We start from the raw sequence: 26300 nt of genomic DNA, 5'->3' as shown, positions 1-26300 counted from the left end.
GCGGTGAGTACACACACATCTCTGCTCTGTGATCAACAAAAGGAATGCTGTAAACTTTAAGGAGAACCATGAGAGCTGCAGCAGAGGCAAGGAGAGTCTCGCCTCCTCACCTCCTCTGCCTTTTCTCTCCACCATCTCTGGCACAAAGTCACTCCAAAAGCAGACTCTGTGCCATTCATTACCCATAATTCACCAGTGCCAATATGGCGTCCCTGTCATATGCAGTCATGTGAGTGCAGGAGCTTGCATCTAGAACACGTCAAAGTTTCAGATGGAGTTACAGACTGTATAACTCTATGGGAGATAAAGCTGACAATAGGATCATGACAACACTTTTTGAAAATACTGTGGAAAAATGATTTATCCTGAGTTTTTGTGCTGATAGAGCACACAGAACTTTGTGCCAGTTTGTGTTTCTCATAGGCCCAGTTATTAGGCTACAGATATTCACCATACATCAATCAAAATATCTGCATATCGACAGTTTAACTTTAACGGTATGTAATATTGTGCTTTTAAATGTCATAAACGTGACCCATCTGTGTCCCCAGATACGAGTTAAACATGTTCACATCAAATACAGCTTTTACTGAGAACATGTCTGAAAGCAGAATGAGCCTCACGAGTCTCTCATTTGGGTCACATGGGTCTCTCGTTTTATCAGTTTAATATAATAGGCCTGTAGCTGAATTTAACCGATGTCAATAATCCATCTATAATCATTATCATGCTGACCCTTATAACCTGCACATCATGTTTAGGATGCATTTACTAGTTTTTTTTTTTATTTTTTTTTTTTCCCCTCATCGTCACAGCTGTTTGTTAAATAAAGTAAGGAATTAATCTTTCCCCTTGAATATCAAAAGGCAAATCTAACATCCGAGATTATTTTTTCCCAATTGTAGCTAGTATTACATAACTTAAAAAATATATATATACCTTGTTTCTCCAGTAGAAGAAGTCACACACGGCACACGATGGGATACAGAAGTGCGCAAAGTAGTTTTTATTTTATTTTTTTTTAAATAATTAATAATAATAAAAGGTGTACAACATTTGTGGCATAGTAGAAAAGTTTCACAGTTAATAGTCTGAACAAAGTATTACAAAGGAATGCTGAAATAAAGAAGAAAAAAGTAAAGTGAATTAAATTAAGTGCACAATAATACAAAACGTAAAGAAAGGATAATAGTAAATTATATAATGATATATGTACATCTGTGCACAATATTAGGGCCTGTCCTTAAGATTTAGATCATCTATCGCATTTTTAGTATTATTGTTATTTTTTTTTCCATAAAACTTACAGTTGAGAAAAAAAAAAAAAAAAAAAAAAATTCTTTATGAAATGTGAGGAAGGATGGTTTGGTTTTTAAGAACCTGCACGTGTGGATAAAGAATTTACCCATAACAAACATTACATTTAAAATCATTTCACATTTTTGTCACGCATAAGAGCACCAAACATGCCCTTGCTGCTAAAGTCTTTGGAATCCTGGGGAAAAGCCATTATTATTATTATTTACCACCTGCCAGTCGAAAATATGATTGAAATATGATTATATTCATATAGCAGGACAGGAGGCTAACGGCTAACGGCTAACGGCTAACTCCAAACAAACAGCGCTGCGTCATTTAATCAAAATAATGCGGCTCGTGAATCCGCGTGAGCCGCGGCACGACTCACCTCGTCCTGCAGGTCTGCCAGCGCGGGGTCGGCCGGGTTCAGGGTCGGGTTCAGGTCCAGAGCAGCTGTGAGCTCCGCCATCGCGCCGGAAACAAGATCCGTAATGTGTGCACCCGCCAAACGTTCCGCTTGTGTTTATTTAATGTGTGCACCCGCCAAACGTTCCGCTTGTGTTCTTTTCAAGAACATTTCAGATGCAGTTTCAGATTTAAAGTGTAGTCAGGCTTCAGTAAACCCCACATGCCTGTTGATAAGCGAACAGAGTTAGAGCACGTAAGCGGAATGTTCCGTAATGGTAATGTTTTGTGAGTGTTTTTCATCGGACATGTTTAAGACCGGACATGTTTCCGGTCTCATCCATGAATCTACAGAGTCGCGAGAGAAGACGAGATTTGATCTAGGGCTGTTTAACTCTAGGTAAAAAATCATAGACTTTTGCTTTCTTTTAAAAGCCACAATATGTAACTTTTTAGCAAAAAAATAGACAGTGTGCTTTTGTTTCACCCTTATTTAATGTGTTAACCGCTCATTTGAAGCAAGTAATATAATGACACTTAATGGAAGAGCATTTGTGTTTGAAACCCCTTTGAAACCTGAGCAGGAGCCACATGTGAGCAAGAGCCACATGTGTCATTCTGAGCAGGAGCCACATGTGTCATTCTGAGCAGGAGCCACATGTGTCATTCTGAGCAGGAGCCACATGAGTCATTCTGAGCAGGAGCCACATGTGTCATTCTGAGCAGGAGCCACATGTGTCATTTTGAGCAGGAGCCACATGTGTCATTCTGAGCAGGAGCCACATGTGTCATTCTGAGCAGGAGCCACATGAGTCATTCTGAGCAGGAGCCACATGTGTCATTCTGAGCAGGAGCCACATGTGTCATTCTGAGCAGGAGCCACATGTGTCATTTTGAGCAGGAGCCACATGTGTCATTTTGAGCAGGAGCCACATGTGTCATTCTGAGCAGGAGCCACGTGTGAGCAGGAGCCACAGGAGCCACATGTGTCATTCTGCTGTCAGCCGCTGATGTTTACTTTAAACCAGGTAAACCAGGTCAGTTCTTTGTGAACAGGGTCGTTCTGTTGTTTCTTGTGATGGTCCCATATGGATTTTTTTTTCATCCTCTATCCAACCTGTGTTTCTTGTTATAGTCACTGATATTTTCTTATGTTTATATCGAGGAATGTTAAGGTCCCAAATTAGCAGTTTTATTTTATTAGAAAAATTACATCTGTATTTATCTGGTTATTTGTGAGGATATTTTGATGCTAACGTTGTAAACATCAGACCATTTTAGCTTCACTGCATTTGTATTGGACCTGAGGCACTGACACAGACTAAATCAATGTTAAAGACAGATACAATATGGTGGGAAAAGTATTTCACCTTTGTTTAGAAAAGATGTCAAACTTTTGCCAGTTTTTGTACCTCCAGTTGTGTTTTTGTTACATCCGGCGGCTGGAGGACATAAGGTATCACTCAGCAGCTGTGGAGTACGTGGGCTACGTCCTGAGAGACGGCTGCTGTTTTTTGTCTACAGAAAGAGTGACAACAATCATGGACTTAAAAAGACCCAATACAAAGAACGATGTCTTTTTTGGGATTGGTTAATTACTCTCACCCGTGGCTTCTGAATTACGCCTTATATGATGCTGTTCTACGTAAGGCTACATTGAACGACAAAACAGTTGCGAGTCTAGGCCGTGCTGGCACTGCCCCACGGGGAAGGAATGTGACCAGGAGCGTACTGTTCTAAACTCTTGCGTCTCATTGTTCAAGGACTGGTGCCTTGTTTAAGGGCGGTGAAGGCTGCTGCCATTATGGTTGAAAAATCTCAAACCATTGTGTCCGCTCATCCTCTGGCACAGGAGTTCAATCAGCTTGAACAATATTACTACGCAGCACATGACAAGTCAAAGAAGGACCAATTATGAACATATCCTCGGGTACTCAGAATCTCAACATTTCCACTGCCTCACAATAATTCAGTGTTACATTTGCAGGTTCTGACTCAGGATGTGAACCAGAGGAAGAACATGACACATGATCACATGACTGTTTAAAACCTATATCAGGAGCTACAAGCATTAGAATGAACATACAGCAAGCTCCATTAGCTCACAGAGATTTGATTCTACACTGCCTGGCCAAAAGAAAGTCGCTACCATAAAAAAGGTCACACACTCTAATTAGTTGTTCCGCCTTTAGCTTTGATTACAGCACGCATTTGCTGTGGCATTGTTTCGATTTCGCTTCTGCAATGTCACAGATTTATTTTCATCCAGTGTTGCATTAATTTTTCACCTGTGGCATTGATGATGGTGGAGTCTGACGCTGCACAAAGCTTCTCCAGCACATCCCAAAGATTCTCAATGGGGTTAAGGTCTGGACTCTGTGGTGGACGTGTGTGAAAATTATGTCTCATTGTCCTGATCCACTCTGTCACAGTTTGAGCCCGATGAATCCTGGCATTGTCGTCTTGGAATATGCCCGTGACATCAGGGAAGAACAAATCCACTGATGGAATAACCAGGTCATTCAGTATATTCAGGTGTCAGCTGACCTCCTTCTTTGAGCACAGAGTGTTGCTGAACCTAGACCTGACTCATACCTATTTGCTTAGTTAAATCCAGGTGGCCACTTTTTTTTGGCCAGGCAGTGTATTTTGTGATTGATCAGCGATGAGACCTGATGATCAAACTGTGTGAGCAGGACATGCTGTCGTAGATGATCAAAAGGTCTGTATCGAAACATATTATTTACCAGTTAAGTCTGCCCAGGCTGCAGAACACATCAGTCCTGTGCTCAGGTCTCTGGCTTCCTGTGGCTCAAAGAATAGACTTTCAAGCAGCTCTGCTTGTGTATAAGTCTCTCCATGGCCTTGGTCCAAAGTTCATCTCCCACATGTTAGAGCCACATGAACCATCTCACACTCTGAGGACTTCAGGGACCGGCCTCTTGCTGGACCCAGAGTCAGGACTAAACACAGGGAATCAGCGTTTAAGTTTTATGCAGCTAAAACCTGGAACAGTCTCCCTGAAGATGTGAGACAGGCCTCTACTTTGACAATGTTTAAATCCAGACTCAAAACAGTTCTGTTTATCTGTGCAGACGACTGAAAGGTTTTTATTCTGCACTCTTCTGTTTTAATGGTAATTTTATGATTGTGATTATTTATGTTTTGATTTGTGTGATTTTAATGTCTTTCTTATTCTGTAAAGCATTTTGAATTACCTTGTGTATTATATTTGTGTTGTACAAATAAACTTTCCTCTTTAAACATTTCTTGCATTTACTCAGTTGCAGTTAAAAATACAGTCTTATTATGAGCTGTTTGTCTATGGAGATAGTTTAATTCCATTCTGTGGAATATTCCAGGCTGTACAGTAACATCAGAGTGTAAACATGCAAACCCTCTATGAGAAATAGAATAAACTGTACACTTCTAACCACATAATCTCAAAGCAGTACAATTATAAACACATACCTCTGGGGCGTTACCTCTGAACGCCGTGTCCTTGTCTTCACTGGACAAACAAAAGTTTCATCCGTCTCATTGTGATCTGGTCTTAATCTGCTGCTCCGTTCACACTGGATTTGTCAATACAATAATCTGTGTTATAATAACTACAATGTGAAAGCCTTAATTAAGCATGAACAAAGACTTTACTCATAATAAACAAATGGGTTTTAAAGGCGCTGTATGATACAAAACAGACCCCTGTCTCCTTTAAACCATGTTCTCATGTTTCCTCCTCAAAAACAGACCTGGAGTTGTGTTTTGTTTCATTCTCACATGTTTGAGTCACACTTTATTATTAGTCTGTAACATCTACAAAGCTCAAAATGCTCCGTTCCACCTTGTGATGTCATTAAGTGGTAGTTTTAAAGTAAACAGCTCCTTTTACCTTTAGTTCAGTCACAATAAGAGGCAACTCCAGGACTGAAATGAGAGGAGGGAAGGAACAGTGTGAAGAGGAGAGAGGAGGGGAGGAGAGAGGAGCAGAGAGAGAAGCAAAGGAGAGAGGAGGAGAGGAGCAGAGGAGGGGAGGAACAGTGTGAAGAGGAGAGAGGAGGGGAGGAGAGAGGAGCAGAGGAGAGGAGCAAAGGAGAGAGGAGGAGAGAGGAGGGGAGGAACAGTGTGAAGAGGAGAGAGGAGGGGAGGAGAGAGGAGCAGAGGAGAGAGGAGGGGAGGAGAGAGGAGGGGAGGAGAGAGGAGCAGAGAAGAGAGGAGCAGAGGAGAGCGGAGCAGAGGAGAGGAGCAGAGGAGAGAGGAGCAGAGGAGAGGAGCAGAGGAGAGAGGAGGAGGGGAGGAACAGGGGGGAGAGGAGCAGAGGAGGAAAGGAGGAGAGGAGAGAGGAGGGGAGGAGAAAGGAGGAGAGAAGCAGAGGAGAAGAGAGAGGAGCAGAGGAGAAGTAAAGTACATTCATGGCAGTAACCTTTAAATAAATTGCTTCCACACTTGAACCTTTACTCGAGTAACATTATACAGTGTAACAGTACTTTTACTCGAGTAACATTATACAGTGTAACAGTACTTTTACTCGAGTAACATTGTACTCTACCTTTGTAACAGTACTTTTACTAGAGTAACATTATACAGTGTAACAGTACTTTTACTCGAGTAACATTGTACTCTACCTTTGTAACAGTACTTTTACTAGAGTAACATTATACAGTGTAACAGTACTTTTACTCCAGTAACATTGTACAGTGTAACAGTACTTTTACTCCAGTAACATTGTACAGTGTAACAGTACTTTTACCCCCCCCCCCCCCACACCACACACACACACAGGAATAAAACACAAAGTACAACAGTCACTTAATGTGGAAAACCACAGTGTCTAAAGAGTTTTATTTATCGTGGGGTTTGAAATGTCACTAATTTCTACATTTTCAAATACAGATACAAGTGAAACAGAAAAGTTTAATGCTCACAAATAAATTAAACTTTACAGTCAGTTAAAGGAAATAAACATGTTATAGTCAAATAAATAGTGAGAAAGAGGAGCAGAAGCTGAATAAATGATAAATGGAAGTGTTTCGGGTGAAAATTAGTATCTAGCTTTTAATATTTTAGTCTTGAGCCAAACTGGCAACAGAAATGATCCACACATTTGTGAAGTGACCATTCTCCGATCTTTAAACTGGTTTTACAGGATGAGATGATAAACCTGTGACATCCAGAGGATTAAAATAAAGTGACAGTCACAGAGGCAAACAAAAAAAAAAGAGAAAATATTGTACAGAAGCCAAATGTGTGGTTCATTCATTCCTCAGCTGAGAATGTCTCTTTCCACCTTGGTCTTAAAGCTTCTCAAAAACGTGATACAGAGACATAAAAAAATACATACACTATTTACATGTTTTTTGCATCATTATTTCCCTGAAGCTTAGAAATTTGTGAGAGGCGTCACATCTGAGTAAAAGATGTAACACTGAAACAGTGGCAGTGTTAAAAAAGCAGGAGCAACAAACATAAATGTAGAGATATTTAAAAGGAGCTGTGTGTCGCCTGCCTCTACAAATTCAACGGAACCTGTGTCCAGAGCTCTGACCTGCAGACAGAGACACATACAGGTGTGTCCAGAGCTCTGACCTGCAGACAGAGACACATACAGGTGTGTCCAGAGTCCTGCAGACAGAGACACATACAGGTGTGTCCAGAGCTCTGCAGACAGAGACACATACAGGTGTCTCTCAGTTTATGGACAGGTCTCATGTTCTGATCCACTAGATTCACTTCCTGAGCTGCAGAGGCTGCACTAGCACTGAGTCCTGATTGGCTGCAGGTGCTGGGGTTTAGATAGTGACCAATCAGAGACAGAGACAGAGAGAGACATTTTAGGTTTAAATCAACTGGATTTCAGCTTTGAAAGTGGCAACACAAACGAGAGAGGCGCATTCTGCTTTCTAATTGGATAATCATCTTGAACCAAAACACCAAATTATAAAATAAGTAAATCGGACATGATGTAAAAAAGAAGAAATCAGCATTACAATTATCAGTAAAAGCTCTATTTGCTGTGTTTACGTTGCGTCTGGGGACACAGAGGTCATTTGACATTTAAAATCTAAATCTTACATACAGTTCCTTTAAGGGTTTGCAGTTTATAAAAAAAAGATTAAACTCAAAAAGTTCATCTTTTGCATCACAAATCAGTCCCACAGTTTCCATCAGATCCACCAGAGAACATCTGAAATACTTCCTTCTGTTGTGGTCAGATGACACTGCTGTGACCCTCTGCAGCAGCTAGGGGGCGTCCCGCTGTAGCCCGGGGGACTTGGGTGGAGACGGTGGCTGCGGTTGTTCTTTGGTTGGAGCGTAGTACAGTTCCAGAGGCTTCCTGACCTTCCAGTATTTATCATTGACCAACTCGAGAGTCAGCGAGCCATTCAGTGTCTGGAAAAGAACGACAGACAGGGGGCGCTGTGGTGAGGGAGCGTGGTGCAGACTCAGGTATAATTAGACCTGTGTTATTCAGTACATGTTAGTGGAACAATATGTGTTTAGTATTTATGATGTGTAGAGTTTAGACGTGGGAGAAAATGTCGTTTTGTTGTAATAAAACGCAGAACACGTGACTTCTATGGCTGATTGTAGGTCCACTCTGTTATTTTCAGTCAGGGGACGGAAAAACACGAAGGATTTCTACACTCTCTTCATCTGAGGTGAGAGAAAAGTCGTTTTGTTTGTAAATGATTGGGACCAATGAGATCCTCCATTTCACATCCTTCACTGAAATAAACTAATCTGACTGGACGATGATGCCGGACGATGTTTTACACTTTTTGCTCTTACTTAGTCCCTGCTAAACATGCAACATCAAACATCAAGCTTCTTCAGAGGGGGAATGTACTCTCTGTGTGCCCTTGAGCAAGACATTCGACCTGCCTGTCCTTCAGTGTGTGCAATCGCCAGTGTGAATAGTATAAACGTAATCTTAAACGTAGTCTTAATGTGACTCAGCGACTGTAATGCAGTTACATATTTAATTGTACTGCGAGGAGTACTTTTATGACACCATACTTTTACTCTTCCCACTGTAAGTACTGTATGTCTAGAGACAAAAACCTAATGTTGGCGATATGAAGTGATTTACTTGATGTCTGTTCTTTGAAAATTCCAGATTTTGTGCATTATTGAATGTTTAGTCAGACAATAACTCCAGCTACAATTACTTTTACTCGAGTATACTTTAAAACCCCAAATACTTTTTACTTCTAACAAGTAATATCTTTGACAACTACTTCGTACTTCAACTTGAGTAACATTATTTTGAAGTACAGTGGTCCCTGGTTTATGGCGGGGGTTATGTTGGGTGAAATCCATGACCTATCAGCTTTATTTTTTTTACAATTATTCTATGTTTTGCAGCTGTAAAACCCCTCACCACACACTTTATACAAGAGAGAAATGTGAGAAAATGTTAATGCCTGTGTGAGAAAAGTTTATAAACTCTCTCAAAGGTGCAGAACGTTTCATCGACATTGTGGGTTTTGTCGGGGAGAAAACAAATTGCAAACGTACAGCACTTCAGAGTCACACTGAGATCCAACGTTTATGTAAATTTGTCTGAACACATTCTGTACTGGACAGGAGACACGGCACGGAGGAGACTGATGGACAATGGTCTACAGTCCAACAGCCAATCAGGACGCACAACACAATGGTCTACAGTCCAACAGCCAATCAGGACGCACGACACAATGGTCTACAGTCCAACAGCCAATCAGGACGCACGACACAATGGTCTACAGTCCAACAGCCAATCAGGACGCACGACACAATGGTCTACAGTCCAACAGCCAATCAGGACGCACAACACAATGGTCTACAGTCCAACAGCCAATCAGGACGCACAAACAATGCACGGTCATACACCATAATAACAAAAATGTAAAACTGCGCTAAAAAAAATCTGCGAAACAGCGAGACCGTGAAAGGTGAACCGTGATACAGCGAGGGACCATTTTATTTCCTTTGAGAACAACTGTTTGGCGTCTCAGCTGTAAAGTGACTACTGACCTTTGAAGAGTAGCTAAGAGTACCTCACCTAGCAGTACGCACTGTTCTGTCTTCTGAAAAGCAGAGGTGACTCACAGAAAACTGTCCTTTGGTCATGATGTAGATGGTGTACTGTTTCTCGCTGATGCCGTGCAGACCGGAGCCTTGTGCCCCCGGCGCCGCAGTCAGCCTCCTCTCTGTGGCCGCTCCCGGCGCCTCCTGGGCCTCCTCCACCTCTTCTCCGCACGGCCCCTCCTCAAGAGCGATGCGCAGGGCCAGGTACTTGGACAGGTGGTCCACAGTGGCATTGGCTGTCGTCTTCACATATCTGTGCCACGGAGCACAGAAGAAACGATGTTAAGATTCATCAATAAAAAGAACGGAAAAATTAAAAAAACATCCTTTCAGTGTAAAGCCTCAGGATGAAATGTTCTGGACATTTAGACACAAATAGAACAAGTTAATACGCAGTGCACACAGCTGTTTGTACTAACAGAGCTGGTCAGTGTTTGGTCAGTGTTTGGTCAGTGTTTGGTCAGTGTTTTGTCAGTGGGCTGTTTGTTCACAGACGTGTCCTGCTCCTCATTTACAAACCTGAGCCTTCAGTACTCTACACACGTGTAAATATTACACAACACGCAACAGTGCACTGGTCAGACAGGTGCACTGGTCAGACCAGTGTGACCGGAGGCTCTGCTGTTCTGTTGTGGTCACCACCTTTGAAGCCGCAGGTGTGAGACCACGTGACCACGTGTTCGTGCCATAACTATTTAATTAAAGGAAAAGGCATAAGACGGCTCCAGTGTCCAGCAAAAATAGAATACAACAGATTTCATCTGGAGGTTCAAGGTACCTCCACCGGTACCTCCACCGATACCTCCACCAACACCTCCACCGGTACCTCCAACGGTACCTCCACCGGTACCTCCACATTGCTCCTCTCTGACTTTTTATTACACAGAGTACTTGCGTCCATCGGACACACCATGTGTTCCTCCATACACGTGTAACAGCCCCGTTTCTGCTGACCACACGCCACAGACTCACTGCTGTGTTTCTCTTATTTTCATATTTTTAGTTAAAACATATTTTTGTTAATAACTGTTAATCATTTTTGAAATAGTGCCTTGATATTGCACTGCTGCTTTTCCTGAAATTTAGGCAGTTAAAAAGTGAAAAAGTCGCTGTAAAACATTGTAAAGGACAGATCTGAAGGTGGCATCATGTGACCTGGTCTGGCTGTAGTCATTGGGCTGCACTAGCTGTGGGTGTGGCCTAAACACCAGCTCGATCTCGGACGCCGGCCCGTCCTTGTGGCGGTGCGGAGGAGGAGTGGTTCTGCCGCTGTCCGCCTCCTGCCCCGAGCCCTCCTCTGACGCCCGCACCCTTTTACGGCTCGGCCCCGCCTCCGACCAGGCGTGCCCCGTGGTGGGCAGGGCGTGAGAGGGGGCGGAGTCATGGGACAGGTGAGAGCGGGAGTCCCCGTTGTCTTCTCCGCCGCTGAAAGTGGTGTTGTCACTCTCGTGGGTTGGCTTTTTCACACGGTGGTTTCTGAAGGGAAAACACAAAAACATGTAAACTTTAAATCACTTTGTGGTTTGTCTTTTGCTTCTTAAATTTCAGATACTCGATTAAACACTCGTCACCTCTCGGCCCTGTACCGCGCCTGCTGTCTCAGTCCCTCCTCGATGCTGGAGCTCAGAGCTTCCTGGTTGTGGAGACGGTTCAGTCTCTCGATCACACGACGTTGGTGCGCCTCGTACTCGTCGCGACTCGGATAGATTTTGGAGATCAGTGCATCAAAGTTGGAGTCTTTGCGGAGAGAGCGCCGGGACACCAGCTTCTTCCTGCATGTGGGACACTCTTTGTTTCTAAACAGAGTTAGAGGAGAACAGTTGGACGTTCTGTACTTTACGTGTTTTTCTGTTGAAAAAGGTGAGCGGTTCTCACCCCGACCGCAGAGCGGTGACAATGCAGTCGGAGCAGAAGCGGTGCAGACACTCTTTGGTGGTCATAGTGTCCTTCAGCATGTCCAGACAGATGGGACACATCAGCTCACTGTGCAGAGCCCGAGGAGACACCGCCACCTCTGTGCCGTCCATGATGGCCTCCTGACAAAAGACACAACGCACCCATATGGCCCTAGTGTAGTACTAGTATACTGTACTGTACAGTGCAGTACAAGTATACTGTACTGTACAGTACAGTACTAGTATACTGTACTGCACAGTACAGTACAAGTATACTGTACTGTACAGTACAGTACAAGTATACTGTACTGTACAGTACAGTACTAGTATACTGTACTGTACAGTACAGTATACTGTACTGCAGTGTACTGTACTGTACAGTACTGTGTGTGTGTTGTGTTGTGCATTGTGTGTGTTGTGCATTGTCTGACCTGTGGGCTCCGGTGCAGTTCATACAGACTTAACTCCCAGGTTTTACTGGGCGTCTGGACGTTCACAGGAGCCGCCATGTCGTCACAGCAGAGTCTGAATAAACACAAAGACACAGATCCAACTGTTTTTCAGACTGTGATGACGTCATACAGGCCCTGACATTTCTGTTGATGCAGCAGGAAGTGCTCCACTGTGGTTTTAAGCTCAATTTGGATCATTTCAGTCCTGGAGTTGCCACTTATCTCTTAATGACATCACAAGGTGGAACGTCGCATTTTGAGCTTTGGAGATGTAACAGACTAATAATAAAGAGTTAAACATTCAAATGAAACTAAACACAACTCCAGGTCTGTTTTTGAGTGCGTGATGACCATAGGGGGTGATCAGAGGGGGGGTGTCAGACCTCGGGGGGGAGGGGGGGGGGCATGCGCAGTTGTATCTATAGTCCCACAGTATAAACAGACGAACACCTGGAGTCTCGTGATCTCGTGTCCTAAACAGGTTCGTCTGCGGGTCAGCACAGAGAAGACACTCACCGGACCGTGTGGACGGACCGTGTGGACGGAGCTGACGGGGCAGAGACCCCCTCCCCCAGAAACAGAAGACGCGGAACAGAGACGCGGGACAGAGACCTGGTCCTCACGGGGACGGGCTCGTGCGGCTCGTGCGGCTCTTGTTGAAGCAGAAAAAGGCAAAAAAAAAAGTCTTTAAACTGTGATATTTCCGGGGCTAACGGGTTTGACAGGAGACATCTTTCTTCAACTATTGCCGGAAGCTCCGGTCTCGCGAGACCAAACCGCGAGCTGCATTTCTCGTCTCGTGACACCTGAAACAGCCAATGAGGAGCGAGCCTCTTTAGTTCAACCAATCAGAAACAAGCAGCGTCTCCTCTGAGGCTCGCGCTCTGCAGTGATTGGACCGTGAGCTGAGGAGGCGTGGACAGTGAGGTGACTCGGCTCTTTTATGGGAACCGAACCTTTTTCGTTCATTTGGGAGAGCCGTTCAAAAACTAGCTCTTTTAATATTTATTAATATGACAGAACTTATTTTTATCCACCATGTTACTACAATAATAATCATTTAAACTGTCATTATGATGCAAATGTGTTTTTGTCTCTGTGTCTTGTGTTGATTCAGTGTCAGAATAAAAATGCAAACACATTGGAAAGAAAGAATATTTGGTTCTTTTAAAAAATGAGATCCGGGCTGAGCGCTGACTCATTCCCAAACGCCAAGTCATAGTTTCACGTGGTTTACAGTTTCTTCACTCATTTTAACATATTATTTTAAAACTTGGCTTTGTTTGATCAGTTGATTCAAACATGTGTCTGATCTGAATCTTTTGGATCAGTTCCTTTCAAAGACAATGGGGCGACAGTGGCTCAGTGGTTGAGTGTTGGTCCCAACCCGAAGGTCAGAGGATCGAGTCCCGCTCGGACCAAGTTCTGTCGTTGTGTCCTTAGGCAAGACACTTCACCCACATTGCCTAGTATGAAAGTGGTGTGTGCTCGAATGATAGGTGGTGGTCGGAGGGGCCGATGGCGCAGATTGGCAGCCTTGCTTCTGTCAGTCTGCCCCAGGGCAGCTGTGGCTACAATAGTATCTTACCATCACCAAGTGTGGAAATGAATGAATAATGACAATAGTGTAGAGGCTTTGAGAGGCTTTGACAAGACTGTAAAGAGCATTAAAGTGTAAGCCATTATTATTAAAGAGCCGTTCAAAAGACTGGCTCTTTACTTTTGTATTTATATGACAAAAGCCAATTTAACAACTCAAATTATCTGCAAACTCATCACAGCAACAAATGACCAAGACTCAGATGAGTTTAAAATTGCATTGCATTGCACTGAACATTGAATAATAATAATAATAATAATAATAATAATAATAATAATAATAATAATAATAATAATAATTCAAAAACTAACTCCTATTATGATGCCAAATGTGTTTTTTGGGGGGTTGTGCATAAATCTCTCTCTCACCTCAGCTGCTCTGCTTCTGCTGCTTATCGTGTTGGTTCAGAGTTAATCAGTGTAAAAATGCATGAAAATTATAAAGAAAAAGATTTGGTTCTTTTAAAAATTGAGATCTGTTTCCAGCCGTCCAGGGAAAGTGTGAAGACATGACACATTTAAATGAACTTCACTGCAAAACATAAGACCAGCACATACATAAATTCCTTCTTTCCATTCATAAAAAAACACTGGACCCGTCCCCTTGCCCGGACAGTCTATGATCCACTACAGGTCCCCAGAGCATCAGGACACGCCCCCAGAGCATCAGGACACGCCCCCAGAGCATCAGGACACGCCCTCCAGAGCATAGGACACGCCCCCAGAGCATCAGGACACGCCCTCCAGAGCATCAGGACACGCCCCCAGAGCATTAGGACACGCCCTAAGAGCATTAAGACACGCCTCCATCAGGATATGCCCCACATTACCCCAGCACCAAAGATTCACTGTTACAGGTAAGAGCAACCACAAACCACCTGTAACATACAACCACAAGTCACCTGAAAATACAACCAGATGGTTCATGTGGCTCATGTGGGAGATGTTCTTTGGTGCTGGTCCATGGGGAGACTTGTTCACACAGAGCTGCTTTAAAGTCTCTGAGCCACAGGAGCCAGAGACCTGAGCCACAGGACACATGTGTGAAGTACTTCCTGGTTCTAGTCCTGATCTGAGCAGCAGTGTTCTGGATGTTCTGGATGTTCTGGATGTTCTGTTCTGTGGCTCGTTTGGAGAGGCCAGTGAGCAGGACGTTACAGTCGTCTAACCTACTGGACACAAATGCAGGATAAGTCTCTCTGAGTCTGGTTTGGACAGTTTACCTTTGATTTTTGTCATATTTTTAGATGTAAAAAGCTGCAGATGTTATTGATTTGATGTGGCTGTTAAAGTTCAAGTCTGAGTCCATTTTTACCTCTAGATTTCTGTCCTGATTTGAAGGTATTAGAGAGAGAGACTGGAAGTGACGCTGACACTTTCTCTATGTTTCTGTGCTCAAAGTTGATGACTTGAGTCTTGTCTGAGTTTATCTAGAAAAAGTTGTTTTGCCTCCACACACTGATCTGTTGATGCAGTATCAGAGTGAGCCTTAAAATCTCGTATTCTGAAAAACTTGTTGAAAAACTTGATAAAGGCAGTGTGACTACAAAAGTGTTATCTCACAATCTACCTTGGTCTGCAACTTATTAAAAGATTAATGCAAAATAAAAGCCAAAGAAGTGAAGACTGGATCAGGCCTGGACGACATGTTGATAATACACATCATAATACCACATAAAGGTGACATACTGTCTGAATCCAGGTTAGCTGCTCCTTTGCAGTAAATAAACCAGTTTAGCCGTTGCCACAACAACCCTGGCCCCTCTAGCCTCGCCCCCTCCTGTCTTCACGTTCAGATCAGCTGATGAGTTTACAATCATAATTTTGAGACAAACTCGCCACAACAAATGTCTCAAAACTCGTGAAAAAGTTATTTTCTGATTTGTACCTGTAAAATTACAAAATTTAATCTATAAAATGAAATGTGTAAGTGTAAAACATGTAAAAAATAAATATTTATATCTATCAGTGTATCAGTCAACATTTATACCTTCAAACGTTTTGGAATGATTGTACCTTCATACGTCTGTCAAATGAATGAAAGAGCAACTCTCTGGACTCATAGAGTCCAGAGAGTCGTGATGGGAAACTTGGCATTTGGGAAGATTTATTAGTTTGAATGTAAAACTGCATTTTGCAGAGATAAGAGCCTTGGAGCCTTTGTTTGGCAGTTTCCAGTGCTTCAGCTCTGGGCATCTGGCTGTACCTCTTGGGCACTTGTTTTTTCATCACACCTCTCTGGGCCTCTGACAGTTGGCTGACTTCTCTCCGCACTGCCTTGATTTTAGGCTCTAACCATCGTTTCCATGGTGAATATTGTTTCTCCCGTGTTTGCTCTTATAGCCGAGCGTCTCTAGGATCAGTGCCACTGAAGTGTATATCACCTCATTGGTCTCTGTGATGGTTGAGGTAGGAATCACTCTCAATGCTGCATTCACTTCTTCTAGGAGACTTTCAGATGGTACTTCCCTTAGTCATATATATATATATATATATATATATATATATATATATATATATATATGACTAAGGGAAGTACCATCTGAAAGTCTCCTAGAAGAAGTGAATGCAGCATTGAGAGTGATTCCTACCTCAACCATCACAGAGACCAATGAGGTGATATACACTTCAGTGGCACTGATCCTAGAGACGCTCGGCTATAAGAGCAAACACGGGAGAAACAATATTCACCATGGAAACGATGGTTAGAGCCTAAAATCAAGGCAGTGCGGAGAGAAGTCAGCCAACTGTCAGAGGCCCAGAGAGGTGTGATGAAAAAACAAGTGCCCAAGAGGTACAGCCAGATGCCCAGAGCTGAAGCACTGGAAACTGCCAAACAAAGGCTCCAAGGCTCTTATCTCTGCAAAATGCAGTTTTACATTCAAACTAATAAATCTTCCCAAATGCCAAGTTTCCCATCACGACTCTCTGGACTCATAGAGTCCAGAGAGTTGCTCTTTCATTCATTTGACAGACGTATGAAGGTACAATCATTCCAAAACGTTTGAAGGTATAAATGTTGACTGATACACTGATAGATATAAATATTTATTTTTTACATGTTTTACACTTACACATTTCATTTTATAGATTAAATTTTGTAATTTTACAGGTACAAATCAGAAAATAACTTTTTCACGAGTTTTGAGACATTTGTTGTGGCGAGTTTGTCTCAAAATTATGATTGTAAACTCATCAGCTGATCTGAACGTGAAGACAGGAGGGGGCGAGGCTAGAGGGGCCAGGGTTGTTGTGGCAACGGCTAAACTGGTTTATTTACTGCAAAGGAGCAGCTAACCTGGATTCAGACAGTATGTCACCTTTATGTGGTATTATGATGTGTATTATCAACATGTCGTCCAGGCCTGATCCAGTCTTCACTTCTTTGGCTTTTATTTTGCATTAATCTTTTAATAAGTTGCAGACCAAGGTAGATTGTGAGATAACACTTTTGTAGTCACACTGCCTTTATCAAGTTTTTCAACAAGTTTTTCAGAATACGAGATTTTAAGGCTCACTCTGATACTGCATCAACAGATCAGTGTGTGGAGGCAAAACAACTTTTTCTAGATAAACTCAGACAAGACTCAAGTCATCAACTTTGACCACAGAAACATAGAGAAAGTGTCAGCGTCACCTCCAGTCTCTCTCTCTAATACCTTCAAATCAGGACAGAAATCTAGAGGTAAAAATGGACTCAGACTTGAACTTTAACAGCCACATCAAATCAATAACATCTGCAGCTTTTTACATCTAAAAATATGACAAAAATCAAAGGTAAACTGTCCAAACCAGACTCAGAGAGACTTATCCTGCATTTGTGTCCAGTAGGTTAGACGACTGTAACGTCCTGCTCACTGGCCTCTCCAAACGAGCCACAGAACAGAACATCCAGAACATCCAGAACATCCAGAACATCCAGAACACTGCTGCTCAGATCAGGACTAGAACCAGGAAGTACTTCACACATGTGTCCTGTGGCTCAGGTCTCTGGCTCCTGTGGCTCAGAGACTTTAAAGCAGCTCTGTGTGAACAAGTCTCCCCATGGACCAGCACCAAAGAACATCTCCCACATGAGCCACATGAACCATCTGGTTGTATTTTCAGGTGACTTGTGGTTGTATGTTACAGGTGGTTTGTGGTTGCTCTTACCTGTAACAGTGAATCTTTGGTGCTGGGGTAATGTGGGGCATATCCTGATGGAGGCGTGTCTTAATGCTCTTAGGGCGTGTCCTAATGCTCTGGGGGCGTGTCCTGATGCTCTGGAGGGCGTGTCCTGATGCTCTGGGGGCGTGTCCTATGCTCTGGAGGGCGTGTCCTGATGCTCTGGGGGCGTGTCCTGATGCTCTGGGGGCGTGTCCTGATGCTCTGGGGACCTGTAGTGGATCATAGACTGTCCGGGCAAGGGGACGGGTCCAGTGTTTTTTTATGAATGGAAAGAAGGAATTTATGTATGTGCTGGTCTTATGTTTTGCAGTGAAGTTCATTTAAATGTGTCATGTCTTCACACTTTCCCTGGACGGCTGGAAACAGATCTCAATTTTTAAAAGAACCAAATCTTTTTCTTTATAATTTTCATGCATTTTTACACTGATTAACTCTGAACCAACACGATAAGCAGCAGAAGCAGAGCAGCTGAGGTGAGAGAGAGATTTATGCACAACCCCCCAAAAAACACATTTGGCATCATAATAGGAGTTAGTTTTTGAATTATTATTATTATTATTATTATTATTATTATTATTATTATTATTATTCAATGTTCAGTGCAATGCAATGCAATTTTAAACTCATCTGAGTCTTGGTCATTTGTTGCTGTGATGAGTTTGCAGATAATTTGAGTTGTTAAATTGGCTTTTGTCATATAAATACAAAAGTAAAGAGCCAGTCTTTTGAACGGCTCTTTAATAATAATGGCTTACACTTTAATGCTCTTTACAGTCTTGTCAAAGCCTCTCAAAGCCTCTACACTATTGTCATTATTCATTCATTTCCACACTTGGTGATGGTAAGATACTATTGTAGCCACAGCTGCCCTGGGGCAGACTGACAGAAGCAAGGCTGCCAATCTGCGCCATCGGCCCCTCCGACCACCACCTATCATTCGAGCACACACCACTTTCATACTAGGCAATGTGGGTGAAGTGTCTTGCCTAAGGACACAACGACAGAACTTGGTCCGAGCGGGACTCGATCCTCTGACCTTCGGGTTGGGACCAACACTCAACCACTGAGCCACTGTCGCCCCATTGTCTTTGAAAGGAACTGATCCAAAAGATTCAGATCAGACACATGTTTGAATCAACTGATCAAACAAAGCCAAGTTTTAAAATAATATGTTAAAATGAGTGAAGAAACTGTAAACCACGTGAAACTATGACTTGGCGTTTGGGAATGAGTCAGCGCTCAGCCCGGATCTCATTTTTTAAAAGAACCAAATATTCTTTCTTTCCAATGTGTTTGCATTTTTATTCTGACACTGAATCAACACAAGACACAGAGACAAAAACACATTTGCATCATAATGACAGTTTAAATGATTATTATTGTAGTAACATGGTGGATAAAAATAAGTTCTGTCATATTAATAAATATTAAAAGAGCTAGTTTTTGAACGGCTCTCCCAAATGAACGAAAAAGGTTCGGTTCCCATAAAAGAGCCGAGTCACCTCACTGTCCACGCCTCCTCAGCTCACGGTCCAATCACTGCAGAGCGCGAGCCTCAGAGGAGACGCTGCTTGTTTCTGATTGGTTGAACTAAAGAGGCTCGCTCCTCATTGGCTGTTTCAGGTGTCACGAGACGAGAAATGCAGCTCGCGGTTTGGTCTCGCGAGACCGGAGCTTCCGGCAATAGTCGAAGAAAGATGTCTCCTGTCAAACCCGTTAGCCCCGGAAATATCACAGTTTAAAGACTTTTTTTTTTGCCTTTTTCTGCTTCAACAAGAGCCGCACGAGCCGCACGAGCCCGTCCCCGTGAGGACCAGGTCTCTGTCCCGCGTCTCTGTTCCGCGTCTTCTGTTTCTGGGGGAGGGGGTCTCTGCCCCGTCAGCTCCGTCCACACGGTCCGTCAACACGGTCCGGTGAGTGTCTTCTCTGTGCTGACCCGCAGACGAACCTGTTTAGGACACGAGATCACGAGACTCCAGGTGTTCGTCTGTTTATACTGTGGGACTATAGATACAACTGCGCATGCCCCCCCCCCCCCTCCCCCCCGAGGTCTGACACCCCCCCTCTGATCACCCCCTATGGTCATCACGCACTCAAAAACAGACCTGGAGTTGTGTTTAGTTTCATTTGAATGTTTAACTCTTTATTATTAGTCTGTTACATCTCCAAAGCTCAAAATGCGACGTTCCACCTTGTGATGTCATTAAGAGATAAGTGGCAACTCCAGGACTGAAATGATCCAAATTGAGCTTAAAACCACAGTGGAGCACTTCCTGCTGCATCAACAGAAATGTCAGGGCCTGTATGACGTCATCACAGTCTGAAAAACAGTTGGATCTGTGTCTTTGTGTTTATTCAGACTCTGCTGTGACGACATGGCGGCTCCTGTGAACGTCCAGACGCCCAGTAAAACCTGGGAGTTAAGTCTGTATGAACTGCACCGGAGCCCACAGGTCAGACAATGCACAACACACACAATGCACAACACAACACACACACAGTACTGTACAGTACAGTACACTGCAGTACAGTATACTGTACTGTACAGTACAGTATACTAGTACTGTACTGTACTGTACAGTACAGTATACTTGTACTGTACTGTACAGTACAGTATACTTGTACTGTACTGTGCAGTACAGTATACTAGTACTGCACTGTACAGTACAGTATACTAGTACTACACTAGGGCCATATGGGTGCGTTGTGTCTTTTGTCAGGAGGCCATCATGGACGGCACAGAGGTGGCGGTGTCTCCTCGGGCTCTGCACAGTGAGCTGATGTGTCCCATCTGTCTGGACATGCTGAAGGACACTATGACCACCAAAGAGTGTCTGCACCGCTTCTGCTCCGACTGCATTGTCACCGCTCTGCGGTCGGGGTGAGAACCGCTCACCTTTTTCAACAGAAAAACACGTAAAGTACAGAACGTCCAACTGTTCTCCTCTAACTCTGTTTAGAAACAAAGAGTGTCCCACATGCAGGAAGAAGCTGGTGTCCCGGCGCTCTCTCCGCAAAGACTCCAACTTTGATGCACTGATCTCCAAAATCTATCCGAGTCGCGACGAGTACGAGGCGCACCAACGTCGTGTGATCGAGAGACTGAACCGTCTCCACAACCAGGAAGCTCTGAGCTCCAGCATCGAGGAGGGACTGAGACAGCAGGCGCGGTACAGGGCCGAGAGGTGACGAGTGTTTAATCGAGTATCTGAAATTTAAGAAGCAAAAGACAAACCACAAAGTGATTTAAAGTTTACATGTTTTTGTGTTTTCCCTTCAGAAACCACCGTGTGAAAAAGCCAACCCACGAGAGTGACAACACCACTTTCAGCGGCGGAGAAGACAACGGGGACTCCCGCTCTCACCTGTCCCATGACTCCGCCCCCTCTCACGCCCTGCCCACCACGGGGCACGCCTGGTCGGAGGCGGGGCCGAGCCGTAAAAGGGTGCGGGCGTCAGAGGAGGGCTCGGGGCAGGAGGCGGACAGCGGCAGAACCACTCCTCCTCCGCACCGCCACAAGGACGGGCCGGCGTCCGAGATCGAGCTGGTGTTTAGGCCACACCCACAGCTAGTGCAGCCCAATGACTACAGCCAGACCAGGTCACATGATGCCACCTTCAGATCTGTCCTTTACAATGTTTTACAGCGACTTTTTCACTTTTTAACTGCCTAAATTTCAGGAAAAGCAGCAGTGCAATATCAAGGCACTATTTCAAAAATGATTAACAGTTATTAACAAAAATATGTTTTAACTAAAAATATGAAAATAAGAGAAACACAGCAGTGAGTCTGTGGCGTGTGGTCAGCAGAAACGGGGCTGTTACACGTGTATGGAGGAACACATGGTGTGTCCGATGGACGCAAGTACTCTGTGTAATAAAAAGTCAGAGAGGAGCAATGTGGAGGTACCGGTGGAGGTACCGTTGGAGGTACCGGTGGAGGTGTTGGTGGAGGTATCGGTGGAGGTACCTTGAACCTCCAGATGAAATCTGTTGTATTCTATTTTTGCTGGACACTGGAGCCGTCTTATGCCTTTTCCTTTAATTAAATAGTTATGGCACGAACACGTGGTCACGTGGTCTCACACCTGCGGCTTCAAAGGTGGTGACCACAACAGAACAGCAGAGCCTCCGGTCACACTGGTCTGACCAGTGCACCTGTCTGACCAGTGCACTGTTGCGTGTTGTGTAATATTTACACGTGTGTAGAGTACTGAAGGCTCAGGTTTGTAAATGAGGAGCAGGACACGTCTGTGAACAAACAGCCCACTGACCAAACACTGACCAAACACTGACCAAACACTGACCAAACACTGACCAAACACTGACCAAACACTGACCAGCTCTGTTAGTACAAACAGCTGTGTGCACTGCGTATTAACTTGTTCTATTTGTGTCTAAATGTCCAGAACATTCTCATCCTGAGGCTTTACACTGAAAGGATGTTTTTTTAATTTTTCCGTTCTTTTTATTGATGAATCTTAACATCGTTTCTTCTGTGCTCCGTGGCACAGATATGTGAAGACGACAGCCAATGCCACTGTGGACCACCTGTCCAAGTACCTGGCCCTGCGCATCGCTCTTGAGGAGGGGCCGTGCGGAGAAGAGGTGGAGGAGGCCCAGGAGGCGCCGGGAGCGGCCACAGAGAGGAGGCTGACTGCGGCGCCGGGGGCACAAGGCTCCGGTCTGCACGGCATCAGCGAGAAACAGTACACCATCTACATCATGACCAAAGGACAGTTTTCTGTGAGTCACCTCTGCTTTTCAGAAGACAGAACAGTGCGTACTGCTAGGTGAGGTACTCTTAGCTACTCTTCAAAGGTCAGTAGTCACTTTACAGCTGAGACGCCAAACAGTTGTTCTCAAAGGAAATAAAATGGTCCCTCGCTGTATCACGGTTCACCTTTCACGGTCTCGCTGTTTCGCAGATTTTTTTTAGCGCAGTTTTACATTTTTGTTATTATGGTGTATGACCGTGCATTGTTTGTGCGTCCTGATTGGCTGTTGGACTGTAGACCATTGTGTTGTGCGTCCTGATTGGCTGTTGGACTGTAGACCATTGTGTCGTGCGTCCTGATTGGCTGTTGGACTGTAGACCATTGTGTCGTGCGTCCTGATTGGCTGTTGGACTGTAGACCATTGTGTCGTGCGTCCTGATTGGCTGTTGGACTGTAGACCATTGTCCATCAGTCTCCTCCGTGCCGTGTCTCCTGTCCAGTACAGAATGTGTTCAGACAAATTTACATAAACGTTGGATCTCAGTGTGACTCTGAAGTGCTGTACGTTTGCAATTTGTTTTCTCCCCGACAAAACCCACAATGTCGATGAAACGTTCTGCACCTTTGAGAGAGTTTATAAACTTTTCTCACACAGGCATTAACATTTTCTCACATTTCTCTCTTGTATAAAGTGTGTGGTGAGGGGTTTTACAGCTGCAAAACATAGAATAATTGTAAAAAAAATAAAGCTGATAGGTCATGGATTTCACCCAACATAACCCCCGCCATAAACCAGGGACCACTGTACTTCAAAATAATGTTACTCAAGTTGAAGTACGAAGTAGTTGTCAAAGATATTACTTGTTAGAAGTAAAAAGTATTTGGGGTTTTAAAGTATACTCGAGTAAAAGTAATTGTAGCTGGAGTTATTGTCTGACTAAACATTCAATAATGCACAAAATCTGGAATTTTCAAAGAACAGACATCAAGTAAATCACTTCATATCGCCAACATTAGGTTTTTGTCTCTAGACATACAGTACTTACAGTGGGAAGAGTAAAAGTATGGTGTCATAAAAGTACTCCTCGCAGTACAATTAAATATGTAACTGCATTACAGTCGCTGAGTCACATTAAGACTACGTTTAAGATTACGTTTATACTATTCACACTGGCGATTGCAGACACTGAAGGACAGGCAGGTCGAATGTCTTGCTCAAGGGCACACAGAGAGTACATTCCCCCTCTGAAGAAGCTTGATGTTTGATGTTGCATGTTTAGCAGGGACTAAGTAAGAGCAAAAAGTGTAAAACATCGTCCGGCATCATCGTCCAGTCAGATTAGTTTATTTCAGTGAAGGATGTGAAATGGAGGATCTCATTGGTCCCAATCATTTACAAACAAAACGACTTTTCTCTCACCTCAGATGAAGAGAGTGTAGAAATCCTTCGTGTTTTTCCGTCCCCTGACTGAAAATAACAGAGTGGACCTACAATCAGCCATAGAAGTCACGTGTTCTGCGTTTTATTACAACAAAACGACATTTTCTCCCACGTCTAAACTCTACACATCATAAATACTAAACACATATTGTTCCACTAACATGTACTGAATAACACAGGTCTAATTATACCTGAGTCTGCACCACGCTCCCTCACCACAGCGCCCCCTGTCTGTCGTTCTTTTCCAGACACTGAATGGCTCGCTGACTCTCGAGTTGGTCAATGATAAATACTGGAAGGTCAGGAAGCCTCTGGAACTGTACTACGCTCCAACCAAAGAACAACCGCAGCCACCGCCTCCACCCAAGTCCCCCGGGCTACAGCGGGACGCCCCCTAGCTGCTGCAGAGGGTCACAGCAGTGTCATCTGACCACAACAGAAGGAAGTATTTCAGATGTTCTCTGGTGGATCTGATGGAAACTGTGGGACTGATTTGTGATGCAAAAGATGAACTTTTTGAGTTTAATCTTTTTTTTATAAACTGCAAACCCTTAAAGGAACTGTATGTAAGATTTAGATTTTAAATGTCAAATGACCTCTGTGTCCCCAGACGCAACGTAAACACAGCAAATAGAGCTTTTACTGATAATTGTAATGCTGATTTCTTCTTTTTTACATCATGTCCGATTTACTTATTTTATAATTTGGTGTTTTGGTTCAAGATGATTATCCAATTAGAAAGCAGAATGCGCCTCTCTCGTTTGTGTTGCCACTTTCAAAGCTGAAATCCAGTTGATTTAAACCTAAAATGTCTCTCTCTGTCTCTGTCTCTGATTGGTCACTATCTAAACCCCAGCACCTGCAGCCAATCAGGACTCAGTGCTAGTGCAGCCTCTGCAGCTCAGGAAGTGAATCTAGTGGATCAGAACATGAGACCTGTCCATAAACTGAGAGACACCTGTATGTGTCTCTGTCTGCAGAGCTCTGGACACACCTGTATGTGTCTCTGTCTGCAGGACTCTGGACACACCTGTATGTGTCTCTGTCTGCAGGACTCTGGACACACCTGTATGTGTCTCTGTCTGCAGGTCAGAGCTCTGGACACACCTGTATGTGTCTCTGTCTGCAGGTCAGAGCTCTGGACACAGGTTCCGTTGAATTTGTAGAGGCAGGCGACACACAGCTCCTTTTAAATATCTCTACATTTATGTTTGTTGCTCCTGCTTTTTTAACACTGCCACTGTTTCAGTGTTACATCTTTTACTCAGATGTGACGCCTCTCACAAATTTCTAAGCTTCAGGGAAATAATGATGCAAAAAACATGTAAATAGTGTATGTATTTTTTTATGTCTCTGTATCACGTTTTTGAGAAGCTTTAAGACCAAGGTGGAAAGAGACATTCTCAGCTGAGGAATGAATGAACCACACATTTGGCTTCTGTACAATATTTTCTCTTTTTTTTTTGTTTGCCTCTGTGACTGTCACTTTATTTTAATCCTCTGGATGTCACAGGTTTATCATCTCATCCTGTAAAACCAGTTTAAAGATCGGAGAATGGTCACTTCACAAATGTGTGGATCATTTCTGTTGCCAGTTTGGCTCAAGACTAAAATATTAAAAGCTAGATACTAATTTTCACCCGAAACACTTCCATTTATCATTTATTCAGCTTCTGCTCCTCTTTCTCACTATTTATTTGACTATAACATGTTTATTTCCTTTAACTGACTGTAAAGTTTAATTTATTTGTGAGCATTAAACTTTTCTGTTTCACTTGTATCTGTATTTGAAAATGTAGAAATTAGTGACATTTCAAACCCCACGATAAATAAAACTCTTTAGACACTGTGGTTTTCCACATTAAGTGACTGTTGTACTTTGTGTTTTATTCCTGTGTGTGTGTGTGTGGTGTGGGGGGGGGTAAAAGTACTGTTACACTGTACAATGTTACTGGAGTAAAAGTACTGTTACACTGTACAATGTTACTGGAGTAAAAGTACTGTTACACTGTACAATGTTACTGGAGTAAAAGTACTGTTACACTGTACAATGTTACTGGAGTAAAAGTACTGTTACACTGTACAATGTTACTGGAGTAAAAGTACTGTTACACTGTATAATGTTACTGGAGTAAAAGTACTGTTACACTGTATAATGTTACTCTAGTAAAAGTACTGTTACAAAGGTAGAGTACAATGTTACTCGAGTAAAAGTACTGTTACACTGTATAATGTTACTCAAGTAAAAGTACTG

The 26300-nt window shown here is 43.4% G+C and overlaps 3 protein-coding genes across 3 annotated transcripts in view; 1 reads left to right on the top strand and 2 right to left on the bottom strand.

The window, feature by feature from the left end:
- Nucleotides 1-1782, bottom strand: part of LOC117393638 (vacuolar protein sorting-associated protein 52 homolog) — a 39355-nt gene extending 37573 nt beyond the window's left edge. The window contains exon 1 of the mRNA XM_055232485.1: nt 1688-1782. Within this exon, the coding sequence (XP_055088460.1) occupies nt 1688-1768 (81 nt within the window). The 5' untranslated portion in view covers nt 1769-1782. The remainder of the gene's footprint in view (nt 1-1687) is intronic.
- A 4733-nt stretch (nt 1783-6515) lies between these two features.
- Nucleotides 6516-12880, bottom strand: LOC117393639 (E3 ubiquitin-protein ligase RING2-A-like). Its single transcript, XM_033991631.2, has 7 exons — nt 12638-12880; nt 12101-12194; nt 11650-11810; nt 11346-11570; nt 10930-11250; nt 9796-10027; nt 6516-8094 (listed from the first exon to the last, which is right to left on the bottom strand). The coding sequence occupies exons 2-7, from the start codon at nt 12176-12178 to the stop codon at nt 7945-7947; spliced, it is 1167 nt and encodes a 388-aa protein (XP_033847522.1). The 5' UTR covers nt 12179-12194; nt 12638-12880; the 3' UTR covers nt 6516-7944.
- Nucleotides 12881-19557: 6677 nt separating this feature from the next.
- On the top strand, nt 19558-25909 carry LOC117393637 (E3 ubiquitin-protein ligase RING2-A-like). The gene is made up of 7 exons (XM_033991629.2): nt 19558-19800; nt 20247-20340; nt 20608-20768; nt 20848-21072; nt 21168-21488; nt 22402-22633; nt 24295-25909. Exons 2-7 carry the CDS (start codon nt 20263-20265, stop codon nt 24442-24444), a joined length of 1167 nt encoding a protein of 388 aa, XP_033847520.1. The 5' UTR covers nt 19558-19800; nt 20247-20262; the 3' UTR covers nt 24445-25909.
- Nucleotides 25910-26300: the final 391 nt, after the last annotated feature.

The sequence above is a fragment of the Periophthalmus magnuspinnatus genome, unplaced genomic scaffold, assembly GCF_009829125.3.
Source record: "Periophthalmus magnuspinnatus isolate fPerMag1 unplaced genomic scaffold, fPerMag1.2.pri scaffold_62_arrow_ctg1, whole genome shotgun sequence".
Classification (NCBI taxonomy): domain Eukaryota; kingdom Metazoa; phylum Chordata; class Actinopteri; order Gobiiformes; family Gobiidae; genus Periophthalmus; species Periophthalmus magnuspinnatus.
The sequence above is the reverse complement of the archived record's forward strand: the minus strand, read 5'-3'. Positions and strand labels throughout refer to the sequence as shown.

What these genes read in the sequence shown, in the direction of transcription:
- LOC117393637 (XM_033991629.2), top strand. Translation starts at nt 20,263, where the DNA reads ATGGCGGCTCCTGTGAACGTCCAGACGCCCAGTAAAACCTGGGAGTTA. An exon ending in GTCACCGCTCTGCGGTCGGG is followed by an intron (nt 20,769 to 20,847) that starts GTGAGAACCGCT and finishes AACTCTGTTTAG; the next exon opens with AAACAAAGAGTGTCCCACAT. An exon ending in GCGCGGTACAGGGCCGAGAG is followed by an intron (nt 21,073 to 21,167) that starts GTGACGAGTGTT and finishes TTTTCCCTTCAG; the next exon opens with AAACCACCGTGTGAAAAAGC.
- LOC117393639 (XM_033991631.2), bottom strand. Translation starts at nt 12,178, where the DNA reads ATGGCGGCTCCTGTGAACGTCCAGACGCCCAGTAAAACCTGGGAGTTA. An exon ending in GCGCGGTACAGGGCCGAGAG is followed by an intron (nt 11,251 to 11,345) that starts GTGACGAGTGTT and finishes TTTTCCCTTCAG; the next exon opens with AAACCACCGTGTGAAAAAGC. An exon ending in TGACCAAAGGACAGTTTTCT is followed by an intron (nt 8,095 to 9,795) that starts GTGAGTCACCTC and finishes GTTCTTTTCCAG; the next exon opens with ACACTGAATGGCTCGCTGAC.